The sequence below is a fragment of the Apteryx mantelli genome, chromosome 1 (genome assembly GCF_036417845.1).
Source record: "Apteryx mantelli isolate bAptMan1 chromosome 1, bAptMan1.hap1, whole genome shotgun sequence".
NCBI lineage: Eukaryota > Metazoa > Chordata > Aves > Apterygiformes > Apterygidae > Apteryx > Apteryx mantelli.
This window is the reverse complement of record NC_089978.1, coordinates 19,817,157-19,843,547: the sequence shown is the minus strand read 5'-3', so window position 1 is coordinate 19,843,547 and position 26,391 is coordinate 19,817,157. Positions and strand designations below refer to the sequence as shown.

General features: G+C 37.7%; 1 protein-coding gene and 1 long non-coding RNA gene across 2 annotated transcripts in view; both read right to left on the bottom strand.

Annotated features, from left to right (window-relative positions):
* DDX10 (DEAD-box helicase 10) overlaps positions 1 to 26,391 on the bottom strand; it is a 231,868-nt gene that overhangs the window by 65,086 nt on the left and 140,391 nt on the right. Inside the window, exon 16 of the mRNA XM_067289783.1 lies at positions 767 to 823. Within this exon, the coding sequence (XP_067145884.1) occupies positions 767 to 823 (57 nt within the window). The remainder of the gene's footprint in view (positions 1 to 766; positions 824 to 26,391) is intronic.
* Positions 20,822 to 24,556, bottom strand: LOC136991167 (uncharacterized). The gene is made up of 2 exons (XR_010883218.1): positions 24,445 to 24,556; positions 20,822 to 20,984 (listed from the first exon to the last, which is right to left on the bottom strand). It is a non-coding gene; the product is annotated as an uncharacterized lncRNA (long non-coding RNA).

The window sequence follows — 26,391 nt, the reverse complement described above, 5'->3', positions numbered from 1 at the left end:
AGTCAGCTTGGAAAAATCTGACACAGAACATAACAGATTTACTCAAGGGAGTAAGAACTTTGCTAACTGCCAAGAACAAATTGTAACTATTCATGTGCAGCATAATGAGATACTGTATGAAAAACCATACACATTACAGTGTCCATATTCTGGAAAATCATTGCAGTTGAATGAAATCTCAGTTTATCATAAACAAGCAATATGAAAAACTAAATAAGCAATCAGAAAATTTGTAAAGTACTTATATTGCAAGGGATAGCAAAGAGTTTGTGGGCCTAACTAGGGGAAAGGAATAAGCTTTAATGTAAACACTTGCCATTTAAAGAAAATGTTCAGCAGAAACAAGTTTAAATGAGATTTCACCAAAAATCTTTTTGCCCACAGTGTTGTAGCAAGTTATATACATGCCCAAGTATTCAGAAAAAACAGCATCAGCACTGCAGCTGAAATTGCAACTCGCTCAATATACAGAATAAAGAGACTGCAGTTCCAAAAGGCTCCCCTGAGCAAAGGATGAAACTCAAAAGAAAAAGAAAAAAAAAAGCATCTTAGTGTTACTAGGCAAAAAGAGTATGTGCTTACTACATATCTTTCCACCACAAGTCATTATAACCAGATCAGAGCAAGGTAATAAAAAAGAAAAGGGAAACAGAACATATTTTTTAAGAATCATTAACTAAATCATGGTTTATTAAAGGAATGTAGTAATTGAAAAAAAGTTTCAAAACTACAATCACTATCTGATCAAAACAACAAAAATCCTTACCTCTGCATTTTTATTCCTTGCTTCTCTCCTTGCCGCTTTTTCTTTTAGTCTTTTCTCCTAGAACAAATAACAAGATCAACAGTTTTAAAGTCAAATTCCTGGTGTTTTTCTTTTAATCTTTTAAAATTAAAGTAAAATCGCCTTGATTTTTTTAATGCATACACGCTATCTGGTGGCAGTCATCCTACACATTATTGATTAAAAACAAGAAATAAAAAGACATGATTGAGGTGTTATTCAATCTCCTTGCTCTTAAAGGAAATCAAAAACACAAGAATGACTCAAACATTTTATCTTCACCACGACTTGTAATTCTTAAAGGACTCACGCAGTTAAGTATTTTGACAAAGCCAGTATTTACCTAAAACAGGTTAGTAGAAATGACACCAAGAGATCATGCTTTTCATATTTTTCCACTGACTTAATATGAAACCAAAACTATTTTCAAAGTAAAACGACAATTTCGCCAACTTCAGAACTGCTAAAACAACTGTGGAGTCAATATAATTTATAACTATCTATTTCATGAAGTAAGAAATGCAGGTGAGGGCACAATGCCCTAGACTACATGTTAGCTGGAAGAAAATCACACCACTTTCTTCTGTCTTAGTGATGCTGATGATGTTGGTATAGAAACCTTTTTATGCTAGCATAAAAATACTTACGCCAATCCAATACTGCCTTTTTTTGTTTCTTTGGGCAACATAAGCCATTAATAGCACAGCACATTTAAAGCCAAGTTCATGTAAAAGGTCACATTACTTTAACACCAGTTAAGGGACAACATTTCAGCACAGGGAAGGCTGAAGACCTGTCACCCTTCAGCTCACACCTGTGGGAATAATGAGAAAGCTATAGCTCCAGCAGCCCTGGTGCTATACTGCCACAGTGAAAGAACAAACTCCATGAAAATAATGGGCGAGCTAGGAAAGGGCCTTAGGAAGCTTGCACTAACTACTCAGGTCCAAGGTAATTACTAACACAGACTAAAAATGAGGTTCTAGCCAAAAGTTATGTCATCCTACACTTGACAGCTGATTCACCAATAAACGTTTGGGAATTAGAAAACTGTGGCTCCTCACTGACAGGCAACCTGGTCAGGATGAGCAGAGACGACAACGCCACTGCCAGCCAGGCATGACGATGTTACAGCTGGGACTCCACGGAGACCCTCCGAAAGAGCACTGATGCAGAGTTTTCACAGTCCCAATGGCTCATATGTTTCTTTTGGTCAACACTCCTCCTCTTCTCCTGTGCCTTACTGCTTCACTATTAAATCCCAACAGACTCTCACTTTCCTTCTGGTGCTGTCAAGGCATTGGCAGATGTTTCTGCTGTAGTCTCTTCTGCTGGGGACATACAAGAGCTTACTCTGGCATACAGATGCTAGTGCCATGCCATTTTATTTTTCCAGGAACAGATAGTTCCAGTTTTACCAAAGCAGATCAGTAGCTACCACACACAGTTGTTTGGAAAAGCATTACGGTTCAAGTGCAGACTTGGCAAAAGGAGAATACAGCTGTCAACATTTTCAAAAATCTGATGTCTAAATTCAATCTCCTCTGGGACATGTCTGGTATCTGCCATTTCCTATTCTCCTGATTGTCCAAACTGCATATATGTTGGCTTACTTGCAAACTCTCTTTAGAGGTAAATCAACCTCTTCCCTCCAAACCAAATCTCAACAGATAAAGATCAACCCTCAAAGAAGATATGGACAAAACTGCATGAGGTTTGTCTCCGCTCTGTGCAGTTCTCCAGTGCTATTCCAGAAAGCTTCATGCTCAAACACATCAATACACTCTGAGCTATATGCCAGAGCTTGCAACACATGCTATATAAAAAACACTACTGTGGTGGGACACAACACAGCTCTTACATTATTTCAGGTATTTTGGCCCAAGAAAAAACAATCCAAAAATAATAATTACATCTAAGGTCACAAGGGCACCACGTAGGGCAAAAAAGTCACTGGGACCAAGTGGTATCTGGTATGGACATAGGCAGTGTGCTCTACAACATGCCATACCTGAGCATCATGAGCACAAACCCTCTACACCATTTATCTCTCAGGGCCCTCACTCCCCGAGATGCATTTAGCACCGTAGATGTAACCTGAAAAAAGGCTTCTAATTTTCCAAGACCTCAAAAAGGAGGCTCTGAGGATTGATTCATTTCAGAAGACTGACATGTATTTAAAATGCCTGAAAAGTGGATTTTAGGAGATGCACCGTAATTTCTATTTTGGGAATCCCCGACACAGAGAAGAATAGAGCCAGTTGCTGGCTCCCAGTACTGTTTTGTGCTAGCCACTAACTGCTTTGTGGTTTAGATAACCCACGTGTAAAATAGGAATGGCAATTGTTCAGCCATCTTCAGAAATGATTTGAAATCTTTGGATAAAAGTTTTGGTATAATTGCAAATGTTTACATCAATGCTGTATTATGGTACTAACCACTATTTAACTTGGCTCACACTTCATTAGCTCTCTGTTGTGCCAAAATAAGAGCTAATTCATCCATGCAGTTTTATGTAGTTAACATTTTAATTGAATCAACAATCAGTCTTATCTTAGTAAAGGCAATCCAAAGCAACTACTGAAGAACAACCCACAAATGAGTCTCAAAGCAAATTTTAATAAGTGAAAGCAAATATAAAAGTCCACTATCATAATATGATACATGTTTAGCAGAGCCTGGAAACATTGCTCAGAAACAGAATTCTCCATTTTTTTCCAGCAAAATGGAAAGACCCTTTTCAATTTTGATCCAGCTATTCAGATACTAAAATAATGATTTTTTCCCATCATATTTTTCACTGTTACCATATTTTAAGTCAAACTGATTTACTGTATATTTGCCAATATACATTAGCTACATTAAATCAATTTCAGATTTTAAGAATACCTTTGCAATCGCCAAAACCTATATCGTGAAAACACGGCAACTTTACCACAGAGTACACTTAAAATAACCCCACACACACCAACCCCCAAGTAAAACTAGGACAGGTAACAGACTGAAACAGGTCTTCAACGGATGGCAAACTGCCAAAACAAAAGAAACAAAACCAGTTCATCAGAATGAACACTGGTGTCAAGAAACAAGTTTCAAAAGGAGAGTAAGACTAAACAGGGAGCATAGAAGAAATGGATAAAGGGTAGATCAACAAAGAACCTTACATCTTAGAGATCAGGAAATACAGGAATAAAAGCAAGAACACCAGAAGTGAAGTCAAAACTAGAACATTTCAAACAGAAAAAGCAGTAAAATCTCTTTATCTTTTAATCTTACATTCATCTTCACTGAATAGCAGCCTTACTTTTTTTTGTTCTTATGTAAGTAATTTAGCCAAAACAGATTTTACTGCTTAGTACTATCTCTAAGCTAAATGACCACTTGCCTCTGCAATTAGGACAGTAACAAAATACAGGACAAAGGCAAGGGTAGTCTGAAAAAGGAAGAGGAGGCTATTTTCAGAGCACTCAAGCAGAAGGGACTAGACCATCTCCAATCAAAAATTCTAAAAACACCTCACACATGAATTTCCAAGTGAAACGAGTCTTTTATGAATCTTTAAGTTGGTGATGGCATGATACAACTGACAAACACCAATACTGGTGGTTCTATTTAGAAAACATTATCTGCAGAACATCAGATCAGTTACATCTTAACAGCACACAAACTTTAGGGGAAAGAAAAACATGAAGGAAAGAAGAAAGCCATGAAGGTAGGTGATAAATGATACTAAAAGTAACAGAAACACAACCCCTCTTCAAAGAAAACCTGCAGGAACTGGAGCCAGGACTTTCCCAGTAGAAGGATGCAGAACTTGAAGCAGCTGTAGGAGCCTCCCACACAATCACTAGACTGGGGAGAAAGCTAAGGAAGAGGGGGTTGTGAAATGCACAGGACATGGACCGGTTCGTAAAAACAGAGGAGAGCTTCCATAAGGAACTATTACAGCAGCATGGAGAGCTGTACAGTCACAGCACACCTACGGAAAGCACGAGAACCCAGGGGTCAGAATATACAGTGGTACACAGGGAAAAGATTTGACTTCTTCCAGAATTCCAGCAATATGAAAGACAGTAGCAATTTTTTTTTTCTTCAAATATGAGGTAGGCACCTTTAAGAAAGGGAAAAAAAAGAAAAGAGAAAAGGGGAGAAGGGGAAAAAAAGGTCAAAAACAGTCAATGAATTAACTTCTCCCAAGCAGGATGCCAGTAATACAGACACAAGGAAAGGTAAAAGGATATCAGAAAGGAGGCTATCATATTCCAGAGGGAGATAATATACTTCCTTTTCCACTCTTTCCCACCCAGTTTCTAAATTGTTTGGTTGTACATTCTTTGCTCTTTTGAGTCAGAGTTGGCTTCTTAGTTTTCTGCTAAAACCGTGATCCTTTTCAAATTTTACCTTTGAAAAAGTCAGAGAACAGAGATAGAAAATAATCCACCAGACATTACAAAAGAGGATAAAGCAGTTTTTAAATTGGATAGCACAGAAAATTTAAGACAGGAAAATTCTATAGTATATGAAAAGACAGTGTCTTAACTACAGCCACAGGCTCAAGCCAACATAACAGCAGTTGAAGTTCCTACTCAAGGGATTTACAACAGAGCACTGCAAAGATACGGTTGTGAAAGCACCGGATTGAGATAATGCCATAGAAGTGAAGGAGTAGGACAGACAGCATAATATACATAAGTCTCTAAAGAACAGCCAAGACGCAAAAAGATCATAAAGTTAATAGATGCAGAAATAGAAATGAGAAGGAATATAAAAGAAAAACAACAAACTGCAGAATTAGACAGAAACAGTGACGCCATCAGGATTTTTTTTTTTTTTGAGAAGACTTGGTTCCTTGTCAATGAAAAAGAAAAGCAGATTTCACATAGGATGTGTCAACATTAGCATTCAGTTGGAATAAGAAGTGCATTTCAGAAGCTAACGTCCTAACCAGCCCCACTTATGCTTTTTTTTCCACACTGCAGAGCAGTCTCCAGGAGCACCACTAATACACTCCAATCATTAACAGGCATTCATAGGATCACATGAGAATTCAGGCTGGGAAGGACCTCAGGGGGTCTCCAGTCCAACCCCCTGCTCACAGCAGGATCAGCTCCAAGCTCAGACTCAGATGTTCAAGGCTTTGACCAGTCGGGTCCTGAAAACTTCTGAGGATGGAGACTGCACAACCCCTTGGGCAACCAGTGCCACTGCCTGACTGTCCTCATGGGGAAAAGCTTCTCCTTGTATCCAGTCTGAACCTGTCCTGTTTTAACTCATGCCTGCTGTTCCTTGCCCTCCTGCCATGCACCACTGTGAAGAGCCTGGCTGTGTTTTCTAGATCACCTCACAGGTGCTGGGGGCTGCTGCCAGGTGCCCCCAAAGCTGTCTCTGCTCCAGGCTGGACAAGCCCAGCTCCCCCAGCCTCCCCTTACAGGGCAAGTGCTCCAGCCCCGACCACCTCGGCGGGCCTCCCCTGAACTCACTCCAGTTTGTCAATGTCTTCCTGTACTGGGGGGTCCCAAAACCAGAGGCAGTATCAAGATGGGATCTCATGAATGCTGAGTAGAGGGGGATAATGACTTCCCTCAAAGTAATTCAGTTCAAAGGCTGAAACAAGAGCTGGTCCAGAGTACCCCCTTCCCCTCGCAACGCACACAGCGTGGATTCTGCTCCTCAGCATCAAATGTTTTGCTCTGCAGATCTGCATGTACTGAGCTACTCCACTTGCTAATATAGACATAGCCATAGTATTTTAACTTAAGCTTCAATTCAGGAAAACAATCCTATTAAGGACATTGCTTAAATTTATGTGCAATTTCAAGCAGATGCATAAGTACATGAGGTGTACTACCCTGAAAAATAATGTGCTGAGCAAATGCTTAAATACTTTTCCCCCATCATGACCTTATTTTATATTATCTCAAGGACATGAAGGTGCATTTCACTGTGCCAAGGTAGTATCACCAAGTAATAATGACACACATATCATACAACGGTATAAAATCAGAAATTAACTAGCTTGCCTTAGGTTACAGGGAATCTCTATGGCATAGCCAGAAACAAATATCGATCTCCAAAGTTTCAGACAATTATTTTAACTATGATGCCAGTCATTCTCCCGTTTCTAAAGCTAGGAAGAAATATGGGAACATGCTGAACACACATGAACAAGAGCTGTTTACAGCTGTAAGGCAGCTGAAAAAACATATGAGGAAAGGTTTAACCAGTCAAACAATTTGATGTTAATTTACTGCATGTCAATAAATTCTCTTCATCTATGGATATGCCTGTAAGTGTCTAACTATTGAGCTATCCGATAGTTTTTATACACACTCACACACACAAACCAACAACCAGAAGGTCTGGATTTTCCTGGAATACCTAATACATAATGTGATAAGAATACAAGATTTTATCATTGTTCTATCAAGCAATAAATCATTACTTGCAAGAATAGCATATAATTTAGAGATGAAAATCAAATTCACTAGGGCAGGAAAACAGAAGATTATGTTTCAAGGTATGAATGCTTAATTAAACATGCTACTGGTCGACTATCTGTATAGCATAACTTTATCAACACAGCACTGTGAGGCTGTCAGATAAAGCTCTAGAACATCACGATCTGATTAAATACTTTTTGCCTACAGCAGGGAGGTCAAGTATCCAGATTTTATTTTGCACTTATATCTGAATAGCTCTCCTTTGCACCCAGAGAGCTTCATTCCCCCTTACTCCCCTTTTTAAACATGTTACTTTTTAACTTTCCCATTTGCAAAGTGAAGAAAATCAACTCCAGATGTCTGTCACCATTTAGGTATACTTTCCAAAATATTCCAGGAGCAGACATACCTGAGATCTCAACACCTTCCCATCCCTACGTAGTATTTCTATCTGTATATTCAGTGCTTATATTAGCCCTTTCGATCATGGTCATGCCAGAAAAATCCCACTGCCATAGGAGTTCACATTCACCTGACTGTCAATTCCATCACTGAAATCTTTTTCAAGGTCTCCATCTGTGAGAGAAGAGCTCCCAGTCCTAAACTATGGCCTCTATTTCTTATTCCTAGCAATTTATTTTTATGCCTGTTTTAAAACACAGCTACTGTTTTAGCTCAATTTATCAAGAAAGCTTTCTTCCATGTCACTGATAAAAACTTGAAACAGTACACTATCAAAAACAAATCCCACGGGCACACTAGAACACATTTAACTCAATCAGGAGCCACTGGTTTGAGATGTACCAGTCACTGAGTTTTTGGTCCATTTAATTTGTGCCATGTTAATTTTACTAATCTAGTTTATCAAAATGTTTCAGCACAAACTGAAAAGCTGTGTAGAAATTTCTGTGTATTCCATGGACATATTTAAAAAATCAGTTTCTAGTCTGATAAAAATACATATACACACACATTTCACAACATCTGTGTTCCACAAAACTACATTGGTTGGCATCATATTTCCTTAATTTAGATCTTTATTAAAACAGTCTTGTGCTGATCACTCCATTACAGCATAGACTAATACCAGGCTAAGTTACCAGATTTTTTTCCTTAGAAGTATTTGCATGGCAGTTCTCAAACTCTTGCAGAACTCCCCTGTTGTTTCAAGACCCTTTTCAAGCCAACATTAATGGTATCGCATAGGTCAGAGACCTTCTTGATCAGCTTTTTAAAACATCCTGGGTGCAAATTATCAATTTTCCCCAGTCACACATGGCTAGTTAATGAGGATTGTTAATAATCTTAATGCTCACAGGAATGTTAAATTATTTAATCATCATGCAGCATGACTATATCATTTGGCTTTTCACTGAACACAGAAGAGTAACAGTTATTGAACCCTCCACCTCTTCTGCATTAGACCTGACAACAAAACCATCTCTGCCTAACAACAAGCCAGTTAAAACTGCTTCGGTTTCTAACGCATGGAAAAGCTGCTCCTGCTTCTGAACTCTGCCTGCCGCTGCCCTCTCGTTGCACTCGCGTTTCCTCCTTCTCTCCCTGAACACCACTGTTGGGCTATTCAACAAAAACTCATACTCCTTTTATTGCTCCCTCAAGAATCTAACATCACGTATTAAAAAGAAAAATCCTAACATTTACATTCCATGCTCTTACACCGAAGCAAAAAAACCAAAAAAACAAAAAACAAAACAAAAAAAAAACCCAGCCTCCACAATGAATAACAGCAGGGCCGTCCCCTGCAGTCAGTGAGGCTAGGAATATGTGAAAGCTCTGTATACACACAGCTTAAAAGCCAAGCTTTTCGTTTTGGGAGAGGGTTCGGGGCAGGGGGAAACAGCAGTTTTAAAAACTGAAAGTTCTTTTTTCCCCCAGCAAATCCCCATTTTCTTTGACTCTCTTCTTTCTACAGTAGATTAAGAGTTCATCTCATTTTGTCCAGGGGATTAACTCTATTTTTCTAAAAATACAGGGTTTACTGTCATGAGTTATTTAAAGCTTCGCCTGATATAATAATTTGCTTCCTGCTTTTTCAGTGTATATATCAATACAATAAAAGTCTCCTTTCTTTTTCTTAAAGAATTTGTGCACGGATTATAACTGGCTAGATCTGCATAAAAAGAAAATTTTTTTGGTGATATGCAGCATGAGATACAATTTTACCAGCTCAATATCTCTCTCATCTCTTCCATTTTGCTCAGCTACGGGCATGAAATAGTTTCACGCAATACAACTAATGTACCTTGTTCCACATTTAGCCCTGGAAGCATGTAAAAAAACCTATGAAACTGTCATTTCTCTTCCTATTAGAATTTTATGCCCAACTTTGAGTCTGACATTTTTTATTTAAATGCTCAAGAACTCTCTCAGGTTTGATGGAAGATTTTAAGACTGCATTTTTTATAACTGATCCTTTACATGCTGATGCCATAATTCAGAATTAGCCATCTATTGCATTTACCAGCAGAGGTAATGGTCTGCAACGCACCAGCTCTTAGAAGTGGCTGAGGTTTGGAACAAATCACTCAGCAGCCTGGAAAAAATCTGCTGTCATCTACTAACAAGGACTTTGAGGCTGACACCAGCAGCACTGTAACTCCTCAGTACTCTGCTCTCTTGCGCGATAGGAACAGGACATAGTTAGGGACTCAGAGTCAGCTGTGGTACAGAAATTGTAAACAGAGTTGTTCAGAAATTCACAGCATCTCTTTGACATACTGGCAACATCACACTCAAGAGCTAGGTTTCACCCAGATACTAAAGGACAGATGTGTTCTGAAAAGTGACTTAATAAAAGGCACTGTGGTAGCCCATGTTTGTCCTCTCTCACAACATTTCACACCAGGTATGTGCTGCTTATGCGTAAAAAAAATTTTTTTATTTATTTATTTTTTTACTGCAAGCATCTTGGGATCTGAAAATCCAGCTGTAATAAGCACACCACTGGCCCATACAGCAAGATTAACTTCTAGCTACACAGGCAGCACACCCGTGAGCCAGCACAGAATGAAATCGTGCCCACTTCCATGGTGGTTTTGCTCTGCAGAGGTGGATGGGACAAAAACTAGAAGTAGTGAGAACTATTTATTAATTTTAGTTACTTAAAAATAAACAGAATGGGGGGGGGGGATTAAACACATGTTGAGTAAGAAAATCCCATTTCAGCAGTCAACTTTTTGGCATAGCTACATTTTATATTAATATTTCTTTTAATGTGTTTTGTAATAGAAATTAGCAAATCATTTACATTCAAATCATGGTCCAACCACCCCACTGAAAGATGAAATTGAATCAACTTATTAGTTGATTCAACTTATTTTCAACCAAAGAAAAAAATGGAAATGAAGTACAAAATTGGTCACTACTGAATAAAAGTTTTTTTCAGGAAAAAAGCAAAAGCTTTTTTGATGATTTTGGCAATTTTGTCTGTTAACGTTTGATTTCAAAAATCTATTAAATAATCCTTGTGGATCCAATTGTTACAAGAACAAAGCTGATTCGGAAAAGAGGGAGGAAAAAAAACAGTGAAGACTCTACTACAAATTAGGCAGGAAGTGAATCAATGTCAGCTTTACCTTCAGTTAACACAATTCCTTTCTCAAAGCAAAAGAAGTTCAGATGGAAAAGAGACTTACAAAAAAAGTTATTTACAAAAAAACAAAATCTTCAGTGCAAAACAAAACTGTTCCAGCTCAAGACTACAGAGAGACTGCAATGGCCTCCGACACTTGTCATCATGTCAAAACTGCCCTGGTTGGTGGGACTCAGGTAGCTTTCAGTATTCCCCTACAGTCACCACACATCATCTTCATTTTAATACCACAGTCAATGTGCTACGCATGGCCTCTGTAAAAACAACTGCTAATTAAAAAAAAAAAGTCAGTGAATAAAGTGACTGAAGACAAATTAATAAGCAACGTTTGTGTTCAAGTAACTGTATCTTTCTTTCCTTGGCCTGTCTCATAACCCTGAAAAACTCTCAAGAGGTCTTTTCATTACCATGTCATCAAATCTAAGGCTGCAAGCACTTTACTTCCCGTTACTCTTTCTCGCACATAAATTAGCGTAAAAAGAAGATGCGAAGTTTCTCAATTTCTGATGGTCTGGACAAAATCCATGGTTAATGGCAGCGCTTGCAAATCCGACTGTAAAGTGTAACTGATTTCAACTCAAAACAACGTGCAGTTCTCTACTTAGCTATGCAAATGATGCCAATCTGATAGGTAAAAACATCTATCCCAGGCAGTAACAATCTTCGCTTACATGTCACAACACTCAGCATTTCTGTAATGGTATCACAAGATATCAGCAAACCGTATAAAGATAAGGAAGTAAACCTCATCTGTAGAACTGACACTTATTTTACAGGTAGGGAAACTGAAACAAACAGGTATGATGTGACCTATTTAAGACGACATAGGAAAAGCATGGCATCAAGAGCAAGTGAAAGACAGCAAAGGGAAAATTAATCTTAAACGTTAAACAAACATTGAATAAGGTCTTAGAAGCAGTTGGAAAAGGCATCCCCACTCAAAAGAAGAAAAAGCAAATGGCAGAAATTGACTCCTTAGAAGGACAATGTAAGAACAAAACCAACACAAGAAACCAGCTGATCAACTGAAAAAGACGCTTTTCCCATCCATCATCTCAACACATTGAACATGTCTTAAGGATACAAATTTTACTAAACAATTTCAATAGGCCAACTGGTTTGAACGTATATATAACATGTGTACGGATATGTATATATACACAGCTTATTTTTCACACCTAGCTATTCAATAAGGAGTTCATAAATCATGGTAATTAAAACACAGAGACATTCCAGTAACATTCTTTTTTGGGCAAATTGCAATCTGAGCCAGATACTGAACCTACAGAAACCAAGGTGATTCTTTAAATGATTTCACAGACCTTTCCATCAAATGCTATATATATACACATATATGTATGTATGTATGTATAAACATAGATACATACACACACACACCCCTCCATGCACAAAGGTAAATTCAACTTAAGTATACTAATTCAACTTAAAGTATACTTTCAACAGAATTATATCAGGGATTAAGTTAGTTAATGGTGTTTGAAAGTAACATTTAAAACTGTAAACAGAACTTTTAGTGGCAAAGTCAATGGGACTTGCACTACCAAAAACCTAGTATATTTTCTAAACAAAAGTAGAGGAAAAAATCTCATCAAAATGTATTTCATCTGATTCTGTCACTGCTTTCTGCTTTGGAGAGATGCCATCATTTGAGAGTGGAAGTTCCTAGTCTACACAGGTCACAGGCTCCTGGGCCGTCCTACCGCAGCTGCAGCGCTTAAGGAAACACCTGGCTCCGCGAAGAGCCACGAGAGCTGTGGAGAGGAGCCTTTGGGGCCGGTGCGGCACTGTGCCCTCTCACAGGACAGCGAGCCCCTACAGGGCAGCTCCCTTACAACACGAAGGCTGCAGCTCCACCAGAATTTAAGGCAATTTAAGCATGTATTACTGCAGCCTTCATCTACCTTCCAGTTGCCTGTTCCTGCTCTCTCCCTTAGGACGGGCGCTGGCGTCCGTCTGATTCAGTGTACACAAGCAACCTACTCTAGCTTATTTTGTTTTCTTACTTTTCACATCAGTGAGATGAGGCCAGGAACACTGTTTTTGCCAGAAAACTCTCAGCAAACATTTAAGGGCCCCTCAAGTTTTAAGTGCAGCCTGTCCAGCTTTCATCAAAGTGAAAAAAGCAATGACCAAGTCAGTGCCTCCGCCAGCAGCCAGCAAGGTCAGGCGGGTTCAGGTGCTCAGACTGGAGGGAGATGTCCGTCGAGCCACTCGGCAGCGTTCGGTCCCCCAGCCAAATAGCTCCGCACATGGGACGCTGACCAGCGGCGTTGCTTGCACACCGTAGCTATGAGAGGGCTCGGACAGGCTTTCTAACAAAGCAGTATTCTCCTGGTTTATTTTACACTTCTCCCATCTCTAAAACCTCCTCTCCTCTTTGCAGTTCAGCTAAATGCTTCTCTCAGCTCCTACCTTTTTCCTTTTATATTTTGTTCCTACAGTGGCACACTCTACATGAGAGGGTTATATCACCGCCCTCCAGCAACACATCAAACCAACTGCATAATTACACTGAAATTTGTCATATTTCACCTAAAAGAGAAGGAGTGCTCAAGTGTTTTCCTTAATAAAGGATCTAATTCTGCACTGAGGTTTTTTTTAATCAGATTATTTTTCTCCTTGAAATATGATATAACCTTTCTGCAGAATTAATGTATTGACTGATTTCAAACTACAGATATGATTTTTCATGGATGCTTTTATTTTCCAGCATACTGAGTGGTTCATGCTGTATGGTATCTATTTTTCTTTTTATTAATTGGATATAATTATATTATCATGATGAGTAAAAATTTGCTAAAACAAAAAGGAAGCTGTCCGAAGGGTTTGTTCTATTTCTTGAACTCTTTTAGTCAGTATTCAATGATCTATTACAATTTGCTACAGTATGTTGTTTAAAATCAATAAGATTTATAAAATTATATACCAAATGTGTTTATAAATCTGTCAGCAATAGAAATCATTGGCAAAAGCAGGTTAGGCCTGGGAGAGAGACCAAGCCCGGAGCTCCAGGTGGAAGGGGGCGGCCAAAGGGCTGCCAAAGCAGGGGACCTCTCCCCCGAGACCTGCTCCATCCGGGCCCTGCCTGGGCGCGTGGGCTAAGCTCGGCCAGTGCCCAGGGCTGCACTGCAGGAGGGCCACGGCTGGCGAGAGGAAAGGCTACAGCATCAGAGCGGAGAGTAAACCCCCAGGAAGCCAGTGTGGTATGATACACATAAAGGAAAAACAAACTACTGTAAATACTAGTTGACATCTTAACTGATTTGATAAGATCATTCCTCTCCTCATAGGTAAAATTACCAGCATTATTGCTTTAAAAAATGAATTCAGTTGGATCCTAACCTCTGGCCAATCCCAGGCTGTGAAAGAACAGAACTCTTTTCTCTAAGGTAAGCTTACATCTCCTTTTCAAGTTTAAAAGATTCTAGGCTCCATGATCACATACAAGTTCCAATATCAGGTACATCTTTTATTGGATCATTTTAATTTTGAGCCATGGTGAGGTGACCACAGTTCTCCAAGTATTCTCTCTGAGCACATTCAATATCCTGTAAAGCTGTATACTACATTTTCTTTCCCCTAAATGCATCCAGACATCTTCATGCATTTTAAGCATCAGCTGTAAACTCAGTTCAGTGACTGTTATATCATCCCTACTATTATGAATCCCATTTTGCTTCCTGAGAGGGTACATCCTTTCTGGATTCTAAACAACTGCATATGAATTAATGTTAATCAATTTACAGTCTCTCCTATTCTTCTTCCTATGTATTAATGCAAAAATATTTTGAAAATATTATTTTCGAAATCCATATTTAAATCTACCTGGATGGTCTCTTTAATGGTATCTGAACTGTAATGACATTTGGTTTGTAGGGATTAGTTAACAGTGAGGCAAAGACAAGAAACAGAAAAAGTAATAAATTGAGCACACAGATACACAAATCCTAATGAGCAGTGAAAAACAGAGACAATAACAAAGACTGGAATTCACAAGTCACTGATAGATAGGCTGTTAAAGGACCCACCTTGAAGAGGTTCATACAGAACTTCGTAACTGGTCAGAACAAGAAACAAGCTCATCTTGGGTCTCTTGGGAAAGAGCAAACTTACTACGGGATATTTGAAAGGGATTGTGGGATGGTTTAAAGAGATTTGGGAACGTGCAAAATAATTACGGTAAGATCAATGGCAGGAAAAAGGAGGGATCTAGGGGCACTGGGGAAAAACAAGCATGGGAAAATGGAGTGAAAGAGATATAAAAGGGGCCAGTCGCAGGGAAGCAAAGTGCTGCTCAGTACATTTCCTGGACCAAGCTTTGTTCCTGACCACCACTATCCGTCATCTTAGCAAACTCTATTTCTAGCTGTTTTTCTGTGCGAGTGTGCTTTCTGTTCTGAGTGCATGTACACACGTGCATGTAGGTACTGCAAGTGAGCTTTAATCTGGACTAACAAGTGGGGAAAAAACTCTGGAAAGACCCAAGGTCCAAGCCAGTGCCTGGTAAAGGTCCTACAGTCTGGGTATGGATACTGGATTGACTTAGAGCCCGTGCTGTTATTCAAGGGATCTGTGAATGTGAGTCTGCTTGTGAATCAGGGCAGTGAGGGGGGTTGTAGGTTCGGCTAGCGAACTTCAGCCCTGATGAGCCAGAGAGAAGGAAGAGGCTTGGGCTGCCTGTGTTCGCGTTTATGTAGATGCTGCATGCCTTTCTGTGGGGGCTGTCTGTATTTATGTGGGGTCCAGTAAGGGCACTGTTTTCTGTCTGGGTGGATCTCTGTGACCAGCCACATGTGTACTGGGTGTGTTTATCTTTGGGATACACATTCAACCTCACTACAGCCAAACCTGTAAACTGGAACAGAAGCAGCCTCCTAACAGACCAGGAGGAGAAAAACCCTGGGTTTTGAAGTCTACAGATTTGGCTTCCCTTAACAGTTTGCAATCTTACATTTACAAGAACGCAATTTTACTCAGAAAGTTATTGAATAAATTCATTGGGGTAAGTACACTCAACCTGAAACTCTAAGTTATTATATGAAAGGTCACCTCCATAATGTTTAGTATGGAGCATTACCCCATTTAGCCTTGGAAAGAGTTAATTAAGAAATAATATTTTGGTGATAGAACATACACAGAATGAAATATTACAATGTACCCGCCTGATATAAAATATCTGCTTTCCCATTAACAATTGTGCTTAGGGAACAAAATCAAAGAGGGGTAGTCTAGTTTCAATATAGTTCCTAAAATAGCTCATATTCCCAACTGAATTAAGAAAAGCAAGAACAAAACTGTGAGAGACCACAACTTCAGTCTTCAGGTTGCATAATGTTATGCACCATTTCATTAACATAAGGGCCATGTAACATCTCGAGTTTCCCCACAGCAACAGCATTGCTTCCCCAGCAGTGGAAAATACCAATGTCACTGGAAGATTCTGCAAGGAGTCTCAACAACAAAAAATATCTATTACATTTAAAATACAGACTCGAGGTACAATGCTTAAAGTGCAACATCTTCTGAAATATCCCCCAAGTGATCTGAGCTCTAACTGCTGCCATACTTCTAGAACCAAGGTTGCTTAATTTGTGCCAGGGAGGTACTCTCCGTACCTTGCAGTATCGGGCCTCTGAAAACAGTAATAGTTTGTGCAGTATTATGCCTCCCAAATAAAAAAAAATTACTTCTGGCAATCTTTTCAGGTTGATCATCCCAAATTGAGAGTGTATTTTACTTGCTGGAAGGTGAGGTAAGAAAAAAAGACTTTATTCATTTTTCCTTCAGTACCAATGAGCATTTTTCTGAGCTTGGAGTAGTACATAGAAAGAGAAGCCACTAAGAAGCAAGACGAATCCCTCTCTGCAACTGTTTTCTTCCCAATAAAAGTGCATTTTTAGTTGAGAACTTATAAAAAATGGAGTGGGAAAACATGTTCTGAACACTACATTCACTTCTCCATTTATGTTGTTTATGAGGTTTTACACATTTCAAAAGAGCTCAGACTCGTACCTCTTGCTGCATTCTCATTAAACATCCATTAATGCAGAATTCTTTTCATACCATCTTGGTTAGTGTCACTGCCCTTTCCCTTGTCATCAACTGCTAAAATCTACTTTGTTTCCAAAACTTCAGTAAGCATTAATTACATTGTAATTATATCTCGTATTTTTATCTAGTTATTTTTATCCATCACATTTTCCCCTTTTGCAGAAGAAGGAGAGGATAACAAAATGTAAGACTCATGAAGGAAAGCTAATTATAGTGTAGATGCTTTGCAAGTTTCCACAAGCCTTAAGGCACTACAACATATCTCATCTAATCCAAGCATCTCATGATTGCACCAAAACATATTTCCAATCATACTGAAAATTGTGCTCATTTAAATGACATTCAGAAACGGGTCTAAAAAGCAATGGCCTGTGAATACTTTCTCAATAGTTCTGCTATTCATCAGAAAAAGAGTTTGGTGACAAAAATTCGTATTGAGTTGACAGACATATTCACCCAAAAAAGCTATTTTTCCTCTATGCTTTAGGGAAGTTTTGATTTTAAAAAGTTCTATTTTTTCCCCAAGAACTTCAATCTTGAAGATCATACTGAAGAAAACATAAGACAGGAGTTTTCAGTGCAAGATGACCCACAAATGACAAGCTTTAAGATAATGCTAGTTTTTCTAAATCCATTTACTTACAATCTAAATCAAAATCTGAATCCACATGCAATATACAAAATGCTAGATGAAATAACATATGATTTCATAGCCTCCTATATTTTTTTTAATATTCTAAATCATTGTTTTAAAGGCTGTGTAGTGACTTTATGGATTAGCACACACTCAGTTGCAAAGGACTGATTACAGGATGTACCTAACCACGTAGCAGGCTGCTACAATAGAAATGTATTTTCACTGCCATGGAAGTTTATACAAAACCAAAATGCATTTATGCTTTGGTCGTCTTCTAATCTACCCATATAAGGTTTAAATAGAATTTCCATGTGTCAAAAAGTGATTTAAATGAAGAGATGAAAAACTGCCAAGCATACATAACAGAGGAAACTATGCTAAGCATCAGGTGCAGTGGGAAAGAAAGCAAGGAAGAACAGGAGGAAGCATGAATCAAGATACAGAAGTATGAAACTTGAAGAAAGTTGAACTTGATGAAAAAGGTCTTGAACAAATCTAAAGCAAAAGCAGAGAGGAAAAGTTTAGCTACAACTTTTTCAATAAGCTGGAAAGGAGAAAGAGAGGCTTGTAGGAGAATTCGAGATAGAAGGCCAGGAAGCAGAGCTGTCACACCTGCCGATACCAAACACGCCAGCTGGACAAAGATGAGGTCTGTACCAGTCTGCTTGAGGGACAGAGAGAAAACAAAGACAGGAATGAAATAACTAATGTTAATGCAGAAAGGAAAGGTGTGATGACAGAATTCATGCTGTGCCATGATGAATGTTAGCTGACAGTGGGACACAGTGAAGTTTGGAGGAGTTTAAGAGAGGGAATCACAGTCGCAGGTGATGGATTTAAGATCCTCTATATGAAGGACTCTTGAACGCCAGTGAGGAAGCATATAGGAAGGGGTGAAAGTCTGTGACTCATAACTTAATTTCCTCCATGAAAGAAATGGCAAAAGCTTGAACAAAGAACCCAGTGTGAAAGTTTGAAGAAATCCACTGGAAAGCAAAGATTAAAAAAAAAAAAAATAGTGGGAAATGGTCCTTTTTAATAAAAACACAGGATGGAGTAATGATAGCAAGAATATGTTCTAGAGAGAAAGTGCTTTCAATTTTGGCATATAGCAGGTTAGAAATGCAAGCCAAGAAAAGTCTCAAGAGAGGATAGCAATAACAAATGGAGTTTTGTGCAAATGTGCACTGGAGCTCTCCAACAAACTCTGAAGAAGGGACACTCCGTGTTTTCATTTCCTGCACATTGTTGTACTATTGTTCATCTTTCCTAGATAGTATACTACAGTCAATACAATTTAATGTTCCATCTGCTCCTAAATTACAATTTTTAAAGGCTTTGAGTCTTTGTTATATATTCTAGGTTCAACATATGCCATAAGCAAGAATTAAACTTGTCTTTTAGGAAACACTGGGAAGGTGGGAGGGGAGAAAAAATGGTTATTTAATTTTCCATTTGCTTTCTAAGCTGACTTTTCAATTGCTCCACAGCCTTGCTAGCAAGCGTCAGGCCACATTCCCCAGATAATCTTTGGGATTTTTATTTAGTAAGCTGTCATACACATAACTCCTTCAGAGTATTCCCCCCAGCTGCAGGCTCATTATGAAAAAGTCTTACTCCAGTAAGCTGGTGCCCAGGCTGCAGGCTTAGCAACAGCCTGATCCTATTGAAAGATGGCCCTTTCCCCCAGTCGACGACACGGCATATTGTTAGTGGAAGAATCACTTTTACTTCAAGATATTTTTCTATTGGTCTGCTTTCCGTTACCAGACGCCTGGTTCTGTTAAACTCTTAAGAGGCCATTCTTAAGAGAATTCTTAAAAGGTCTCTTTAAGAGACCATTCTTGGTTCATTTCAATCAGCATACATTAATAGCAATATTAATACATATTTAAAGACAACATTTCTTAATACTCAAAAACCTTTATTTTCCTTTGAGCCTAATTTTCTTTCCCCAAAATTTATTTTTCTCATACCTAATCTCTTGCTTCTCTAACACTAGGAAACACTATGCATTGCTAAGTACAGCATCTGAAAAGCCTCTCTTTTAAATTAAAATTCCCTCCTTAATCATCTTTATCATGTTTCTCTTGTGATCATTTTTGTATTACCTAATTGGCATCACTCAGCACCAGCACCTCTGATTCTCAGACTTGGTATCTTCTACATATAAACAGTAAACACATTCAATAAATAAAGAATACCACAGATCTAGATTTTGTCTTTTATACATTCTCTGATAAATGTTAGATATCACAAACAAAGGCAGTATTTATTGCACTAGACTGGCATGAACAAAATACAGTCTTGAGTTTAAGGCCAAATCTATTAGGTTAGGTATAACGGAATTGAACCTACTGCTTGTACAAAAAAGACATAGCTCCAAAATATTTCTCTTCAGCAGTAATATTCGTGTATATACATATATGCAGTCTTCAAGTTTCGTAATAAAATTTCTAGAAATACAAAATTATTATTCTACCAAGGTGTCTTGTAAAGCATCCTCTCCTAAAACTGTATCTAAAATGGGGATTCAAGGGGAATACTTAAATTTTCCATGCATAATAAACATCTATGGCTCAGTATGCTGTGCTACAGAAACTGATCTTTATGGCCTAGATTCTTACATTAAGACTATTTTAATTTTAAAACACTTTTTTCCTTCTTGTCAAATAACTACAGCTGAGCAATACAACAACCTAGCAGCAGTTAAAAAATATCTTCAACCTGGAAATGTGATATATTTAATTCTCTGGCTTTCAGTAGTCAATCTCTATGAATTAGACTTCTGCAGAGCTCACATACAATGTATCTACATCACTCTTGCCTCTATAGGACATACCGAAGTCCCAAGACATTGGGCCCTGTTCCCGTTACATGGCAGAGAAAGCAACACTTTTAAAATGTTTTGAAATTTAGAAACTCTGAGCATAAAACAGACCTTTAATAACGCATGGTCCTGGGATCTAGCATTTATCCCTTATCTGAATAAATACAAACCCTTCCACAGTGACTAATAGAATGGTCTCTGAACACTGAAGAGATCCAGCTGTGTACCACACAGCTGGTACCTGGCAAGGTTAGAAAACTCTGCTTCAGACAATGACCAAAAAAACCACACCACCCCCCCCCCGAACCCTGATGAGTTTGAAGAAACAAGCTTGTACTACACTTACTTCTTAATATATTTAAGTACATATCCTTATTGAGCTATTCAAACATACTACAGTGTTTATTTCTTCACTTCAGTAACTGGGGAAGAAATCAACTTACCCTATGTTTTTCTTTAATTTTTTTCCTGTATTCTTCTTTGTCATACTTGTCTTCTTCTCGCAGCATTTCTTTCACTTTATCTAAGTTGATACCACTGGCATCATCTTCCTCATCTGCTTTTGCCAGACTGGATTTTTGCACAGGCGGCCACTGCTGCACTAACTAAATTAAACAACAACAAGCAATGAATAGAAATGCTTTTCCACATCAAAATTTTGATGTTCTAAGCAATCCACTACACAGCCATACATTATTTTTCTAGACTAGATAAAAAGGCCATTTGCAAAGAAAAACAAAACACTGGTACAGTACAAAGTTGGATATCATATTTAACATTTCAGATAGATTCTGTTTAGCCAAAAATAAACATTTGAAAATAAAGTCTCCACCACACCATATTACGATTTAATGTGTTCATTTGAACTTTTTCCCCTGTTTTTCTCACTTTGCCTAATGACACAAACAATTTATAATCATGTTAGCCATTTTGTGGAAAAAAAATTGTATTTGCTTTCAAGAAAACAGTATCCAGGACAAATACAACAGAATGGAATACATGTAGATTTAAACAATAAGTCTTCATGTAAACAACCAATATTCCAACATATTAACTGGAAAAAAAATGAGAGAGAAGCTTTCATCACATAGTGCGTTAAAAAAAAACAAACAGTGACTGCAGGTTCATGTTTTCTGGTAAAGCAGGAGGACAGATGTGAAGATTTCTATTGGTTATAGCACCAAAACTGGATTGGAAATGCTTGAAGATTCAAATTGGATTTGTGAATGACAAGCTGAGCACATCCAACTTCACTTAAATATCTGGAACTCTAGGGTTAAGACACGGACTAAGTAAGATTTAACCAAAAATAAATAAATAAATGAATCTTATGACCTAATAGCTTATATCTAATTGTATGAGCAGTAATCTTTTGGGCATAGTCTTTGCAAAATGATTCTTGCTTATGGACTTGTGAAGTAGGAATTCTTAAAAAAAAGAAACTGTATATAACAGAAAATATAGGATACCTTTCAGATAGTTTGCAAAAATATAAACTAACATGCAAAAACATATTTAGGATGCTGTAATGCACATAGAGTGTTATTTACCTGGAACCTGATGATCCCAAGTCAAACCTACTGTTTCTACTTCCTTTCATAAAATGGAGTTTGTGTACTTATATTAAGAAGATAAAAATAAAACTTCTTTAAGAAATGTATCAAAGAGATGTGGAGTAGCACAGTAAAACTTTAAAGTACTGTTTCAAACAGCTCAGCAAAAAAGCACAAATAACATCTGGAGATGCAAAGTTTATGTTTCCTTAAATAACTCAACCCCCTTATCTATTGTGCTACTTTTCTAAGTACAGTCCCTGTGCTAACTTTGAGTGTCTGTGCTCACTCCTTTTTACTTCATTGCACGGACACATGAAACACCTGCTTATCAACCGTCAAGACTAATTTAAATTTGAATGCTTTGCTCCTCCACAGGCTCTCCTTGCAAAAAGAGTTTTCAGTTAAAAAAAAAAAAAATAATAATAATCAAAAACTCTTCTATCCAAGCTTCAGAAGAAAAGCAAACCCCTCACAAAAACATTTAACAGTCTTTTACCTTTACCTGACAAATTGGCCTCAGATAAGACTGTAATTAATGGGCTACATTTACCTGTATAAAAAAGAATGTGCATTTATATGCAATTAGAAATACTTGTGAAGTGGCCAGTCAGATACACAACTGATCACTCTCAAATCCAAGTGCACCAGAAAACAAGGATTGTACAATTTGATATTTTGAATAGTCTGTAACTACAACTATGATCATCCTTCATGAAAATTCAGGACCAAGTTTTATTGCAATGTCCTAATTGCATAAAATGATACATCAGCTGAATGTTGCAGAAATATTCCTAATTTGCTAAAAAATTGAAGCAAAGAATGTCTGGCAGCCATTAGACATATACCATTTCTACAATATTCAGGTTCCCTGCATCCCTCAGGATTAAAATAGTTTAACATCTTTATTTCTTCCAAAAAAGAAAGAAAAAAAAAGCACTTGTATTTCAGCTTATTTAAAACATTTTTGGTGTTTTCCTTTGAAAAATCCTTACAAGTAACTGAACAATTAATCTTTGGCAGGAATATATAGACAGAAAGAACCACAGGCAATCCTGAACCACAGCCTTTCCCAAAATTTATTTAAATCCACATACACCTACACATATTCAAAGAAAAACTTACAGATCATCTTGTGGAGCATCCTCACAACTTTTTCCATTTATAATCAAATAAAAATTAAGCTAAGCTTTGAACATTCACTTATTAATTTTATTTTTCCTTCCCTTTTTGCTTATTTCTGTATATGAGTGCATGTGCATGTGTACTTGTATGTTTTTATTTTTCTGGGTTTCTTCTCTGGTCTCCTCCTGATGTCCAGTGGTCCGTGCAGATAGATGGGAAACACCAGTATAAAAATGTCTTCCAAACCTAAACAGACTTATTTCTGTTGTATCTTCACTGATCAGGGATGATTATATGACAACTTTACTTTAAAATACCAGTTTTAAATGAGTTACTTGGAAAAGTACATAATATATAACTTGATATAAATATTTAAGTATGAATAATGTAAATCTTGCACATGCATTTCAGAGATGAGATGACTAGTTTTGCGTATCTAATAATATCTGAACATACCATTTCTAATCAACTGGGAAACCTCTCAAAGTTTTTATATTTCAAACAACAGTAATAATATGGATATGTTCGCTTCACCTGCAATATAAAATACCTTAGAAATACCCCAATGTCAGGTCACAAAAAAAAGTGAAATATTAGTTTAGACTTTACTGAAATTAATCCAGAGAGGGAAAAAATGCTACTTTTTTTTTTATTATTATTATTACTGGAAATGGAAAAACAATGTACGCAACATCTGAAGCTCTGAAAGCAAACGTTAGAAAAGTTTGTGTAGCGTATAGATTTTATTGCGAGGTTATCACCACAGTGAAACCCTAGAGTGACGAGCAATTTACAGTAGTTCCTCTCTGTATAAAATCAATACATTTTTCCAGGGGCTATTAAAAGATCCAATTAAATGACTGGCAAATTTCAATGCCCTGCTACATCAGCACCAGCTGGCAGAACCCTGGCGCTCCCCTAGCTTTTCTGAGAAAATTTTCAAAATAGAAATAGTAAATGTTGGAAAGAAAACCAGGGACTTTCTCTAATTCCAATATATTCACTCAAGACTATGGGGAAGCGAGCATCTGCAGGAAAGTCATGTTACATTTCTATAAGGAAAAACAGGATCTTTATTCCACCTGCAATTTGATTTAATAGGCAGCAAATAGGTAGGGTTGGATACAGACGCTAACAGCTCTCATACGAATATGTACATACCGTGTGAACAAAGGTCAGTACTCAATATTTCTTTTTTCTCCTCAGTGGAACTGAATTTAAATGTAAGTTAAACTGTTTTGCAGAACTGAACCCAATTATGAAAACCACACACTTTTGAAAACCACATATCTTTTCATACATCTATAAAACTATATGTATATTTGTCTTTATAAAAACCATAAATTCAGATTCCACCAAAATATAGTTTATTTTGAATTGGTCTTACCTCTCCATCTTCAGTGAAGACTATTTTTGTGTTGACTTTAAATTTCTTTTTCAAGATTTTTTTGGCTTCTTGTGTTTTAGTTGCTTTTTTCTTCAACCTTGCCTTTGAGGCATTCTGTATAAAAGAAGAAATGACATTTCTTGGGGGGTTTTTTTGTTGTTCAGAGTTTGTTCTTCAAACTTTAATATTTGTATTTCCTTTTAAGGAAAGAATAATTCCTAAAACACATGAATGTGAGTATGAGGTTCAATAAAAACCAGCTAAAATGCCTTTTCATAAATCTGTTTTAACCAGGTCATAAAAAATCCTCATTTATTCTCTTAAAAAAAAGAAAAAAAAATCAGCATAACTTAAATCCTACCAGCAGCAAGACACCTATCTCACCTAAATCTCACAAGCCTTTTGGGGACAATGACACTAGATTTAGTAGCTTATGCTGTCAGCTAACAAGCCTTGTCACACAGGAGATGCAGTATAACTGGCTGAAGCCATTAGGCACCATGGTTATCACAGCTGCTCAGATACCACTTCCGTCTGGCTTGTGATGAGGTTGTAGCGGACATCGCAGCACACCAGCTTGAGCTATTTCTGCATCAATGAAGGGAACAAGTGCTCTTGCAAGAACCTTCCTCCTTCCTGACTCTCGTTCCTTGCAAACCCATCACAGTCTAAAAAGCACTAGAAGATACTCAGTGAACTTAGCATTAAACAATATTTAAAATCACAAAATCTATTAGCATCATAAGAGAACTTTATAGATGAAACACGAAGTGCCAAAGACACCAGCAAAACTAACAAGTAAGCAGAAACTGTGAAATCCCAGACTTTAATATCCTTTCCAATAAGTTGAGGTTGTTCTCTGCTGGCTACCACTGAAAAAGCAAAACTGTACAGAAACTGCAACTAGTATGATCAAAACAGTGTCCCTGTGTAAAAGACTTTGATCCTGAAGTTACATTTATTTTTGTTGGAAAAAACAGAGAAGGGCAAAGCTGTTTATTTTTGACAAAGGTAGAGGATTTATCCAGAGTATTTTTGCATTTGGGAGGTAGTTTGCAACTGCAGGATGAGCATTTTAACTACTCCTTTTAAATGCAGTAGAAAAGAAACTAATGTCAAGTCCACAGATGCTCCCACAGAGGTTTCGCAGAGCCACACATCTTGTGGTACCACCAAAACGCCATGGAGATCCCTGACCTCCTGTACTTTGAGAACCCTATTTCCAAGAACAAAAGCCGTATGGTGTTCAGGCATCAAATAGCATACAGTACACATAGACATTTTAAGCAATAACTGCCATTGCAGCAAGTATTTTACAGCAAAAGACACCCCACAGGAATACACGAAAACTCATTAGAAGACACACAACCCATTTGTTATCCTGTGAAGACTGCAAAGCTCCACTGTTCAGGGAAGAGTGGCTGCCTGGAAAACAGTACAAACTTCTGACATATAATAGAGGTGGTAAAACCAAACCAGAGAGGAAAAGGAAAACCTGAACTTTTCTCTCACTTTTTTATTTTGGTAATTTTAATCAGTTTTATGTTCTACACTGAATTCACTATGAAGGGAAGAGAAAAAAATAACTCAGTCACTGTCATTATGGTCAGTACACTAATGCACTGGAATATGAACTATAAAACAAAAAAATTACAGTCTTACTAAGAGGGGAAAAAAAGGTTTGTGACAGCTAATATGCTGTTATCAAATAATGACCATATCTGTTATAGAAAATAGTAACTGTAGCAGCACTTAGGATCTAAGTATTGCCATACTACTTTTGTTGCACTAAGCAGCTACTACTAAGGAGTCTTGCACCCACCTTGAATAGCTCAGAAAGCTGTGCTATTCCCCCACTCTTGTTGCTTACCTTATAAACACAAACTGTTTGAGCATCTACATAAGCAAAATCTCTTCCCTTAGAATATGGGCTACTTCAGAAAACAG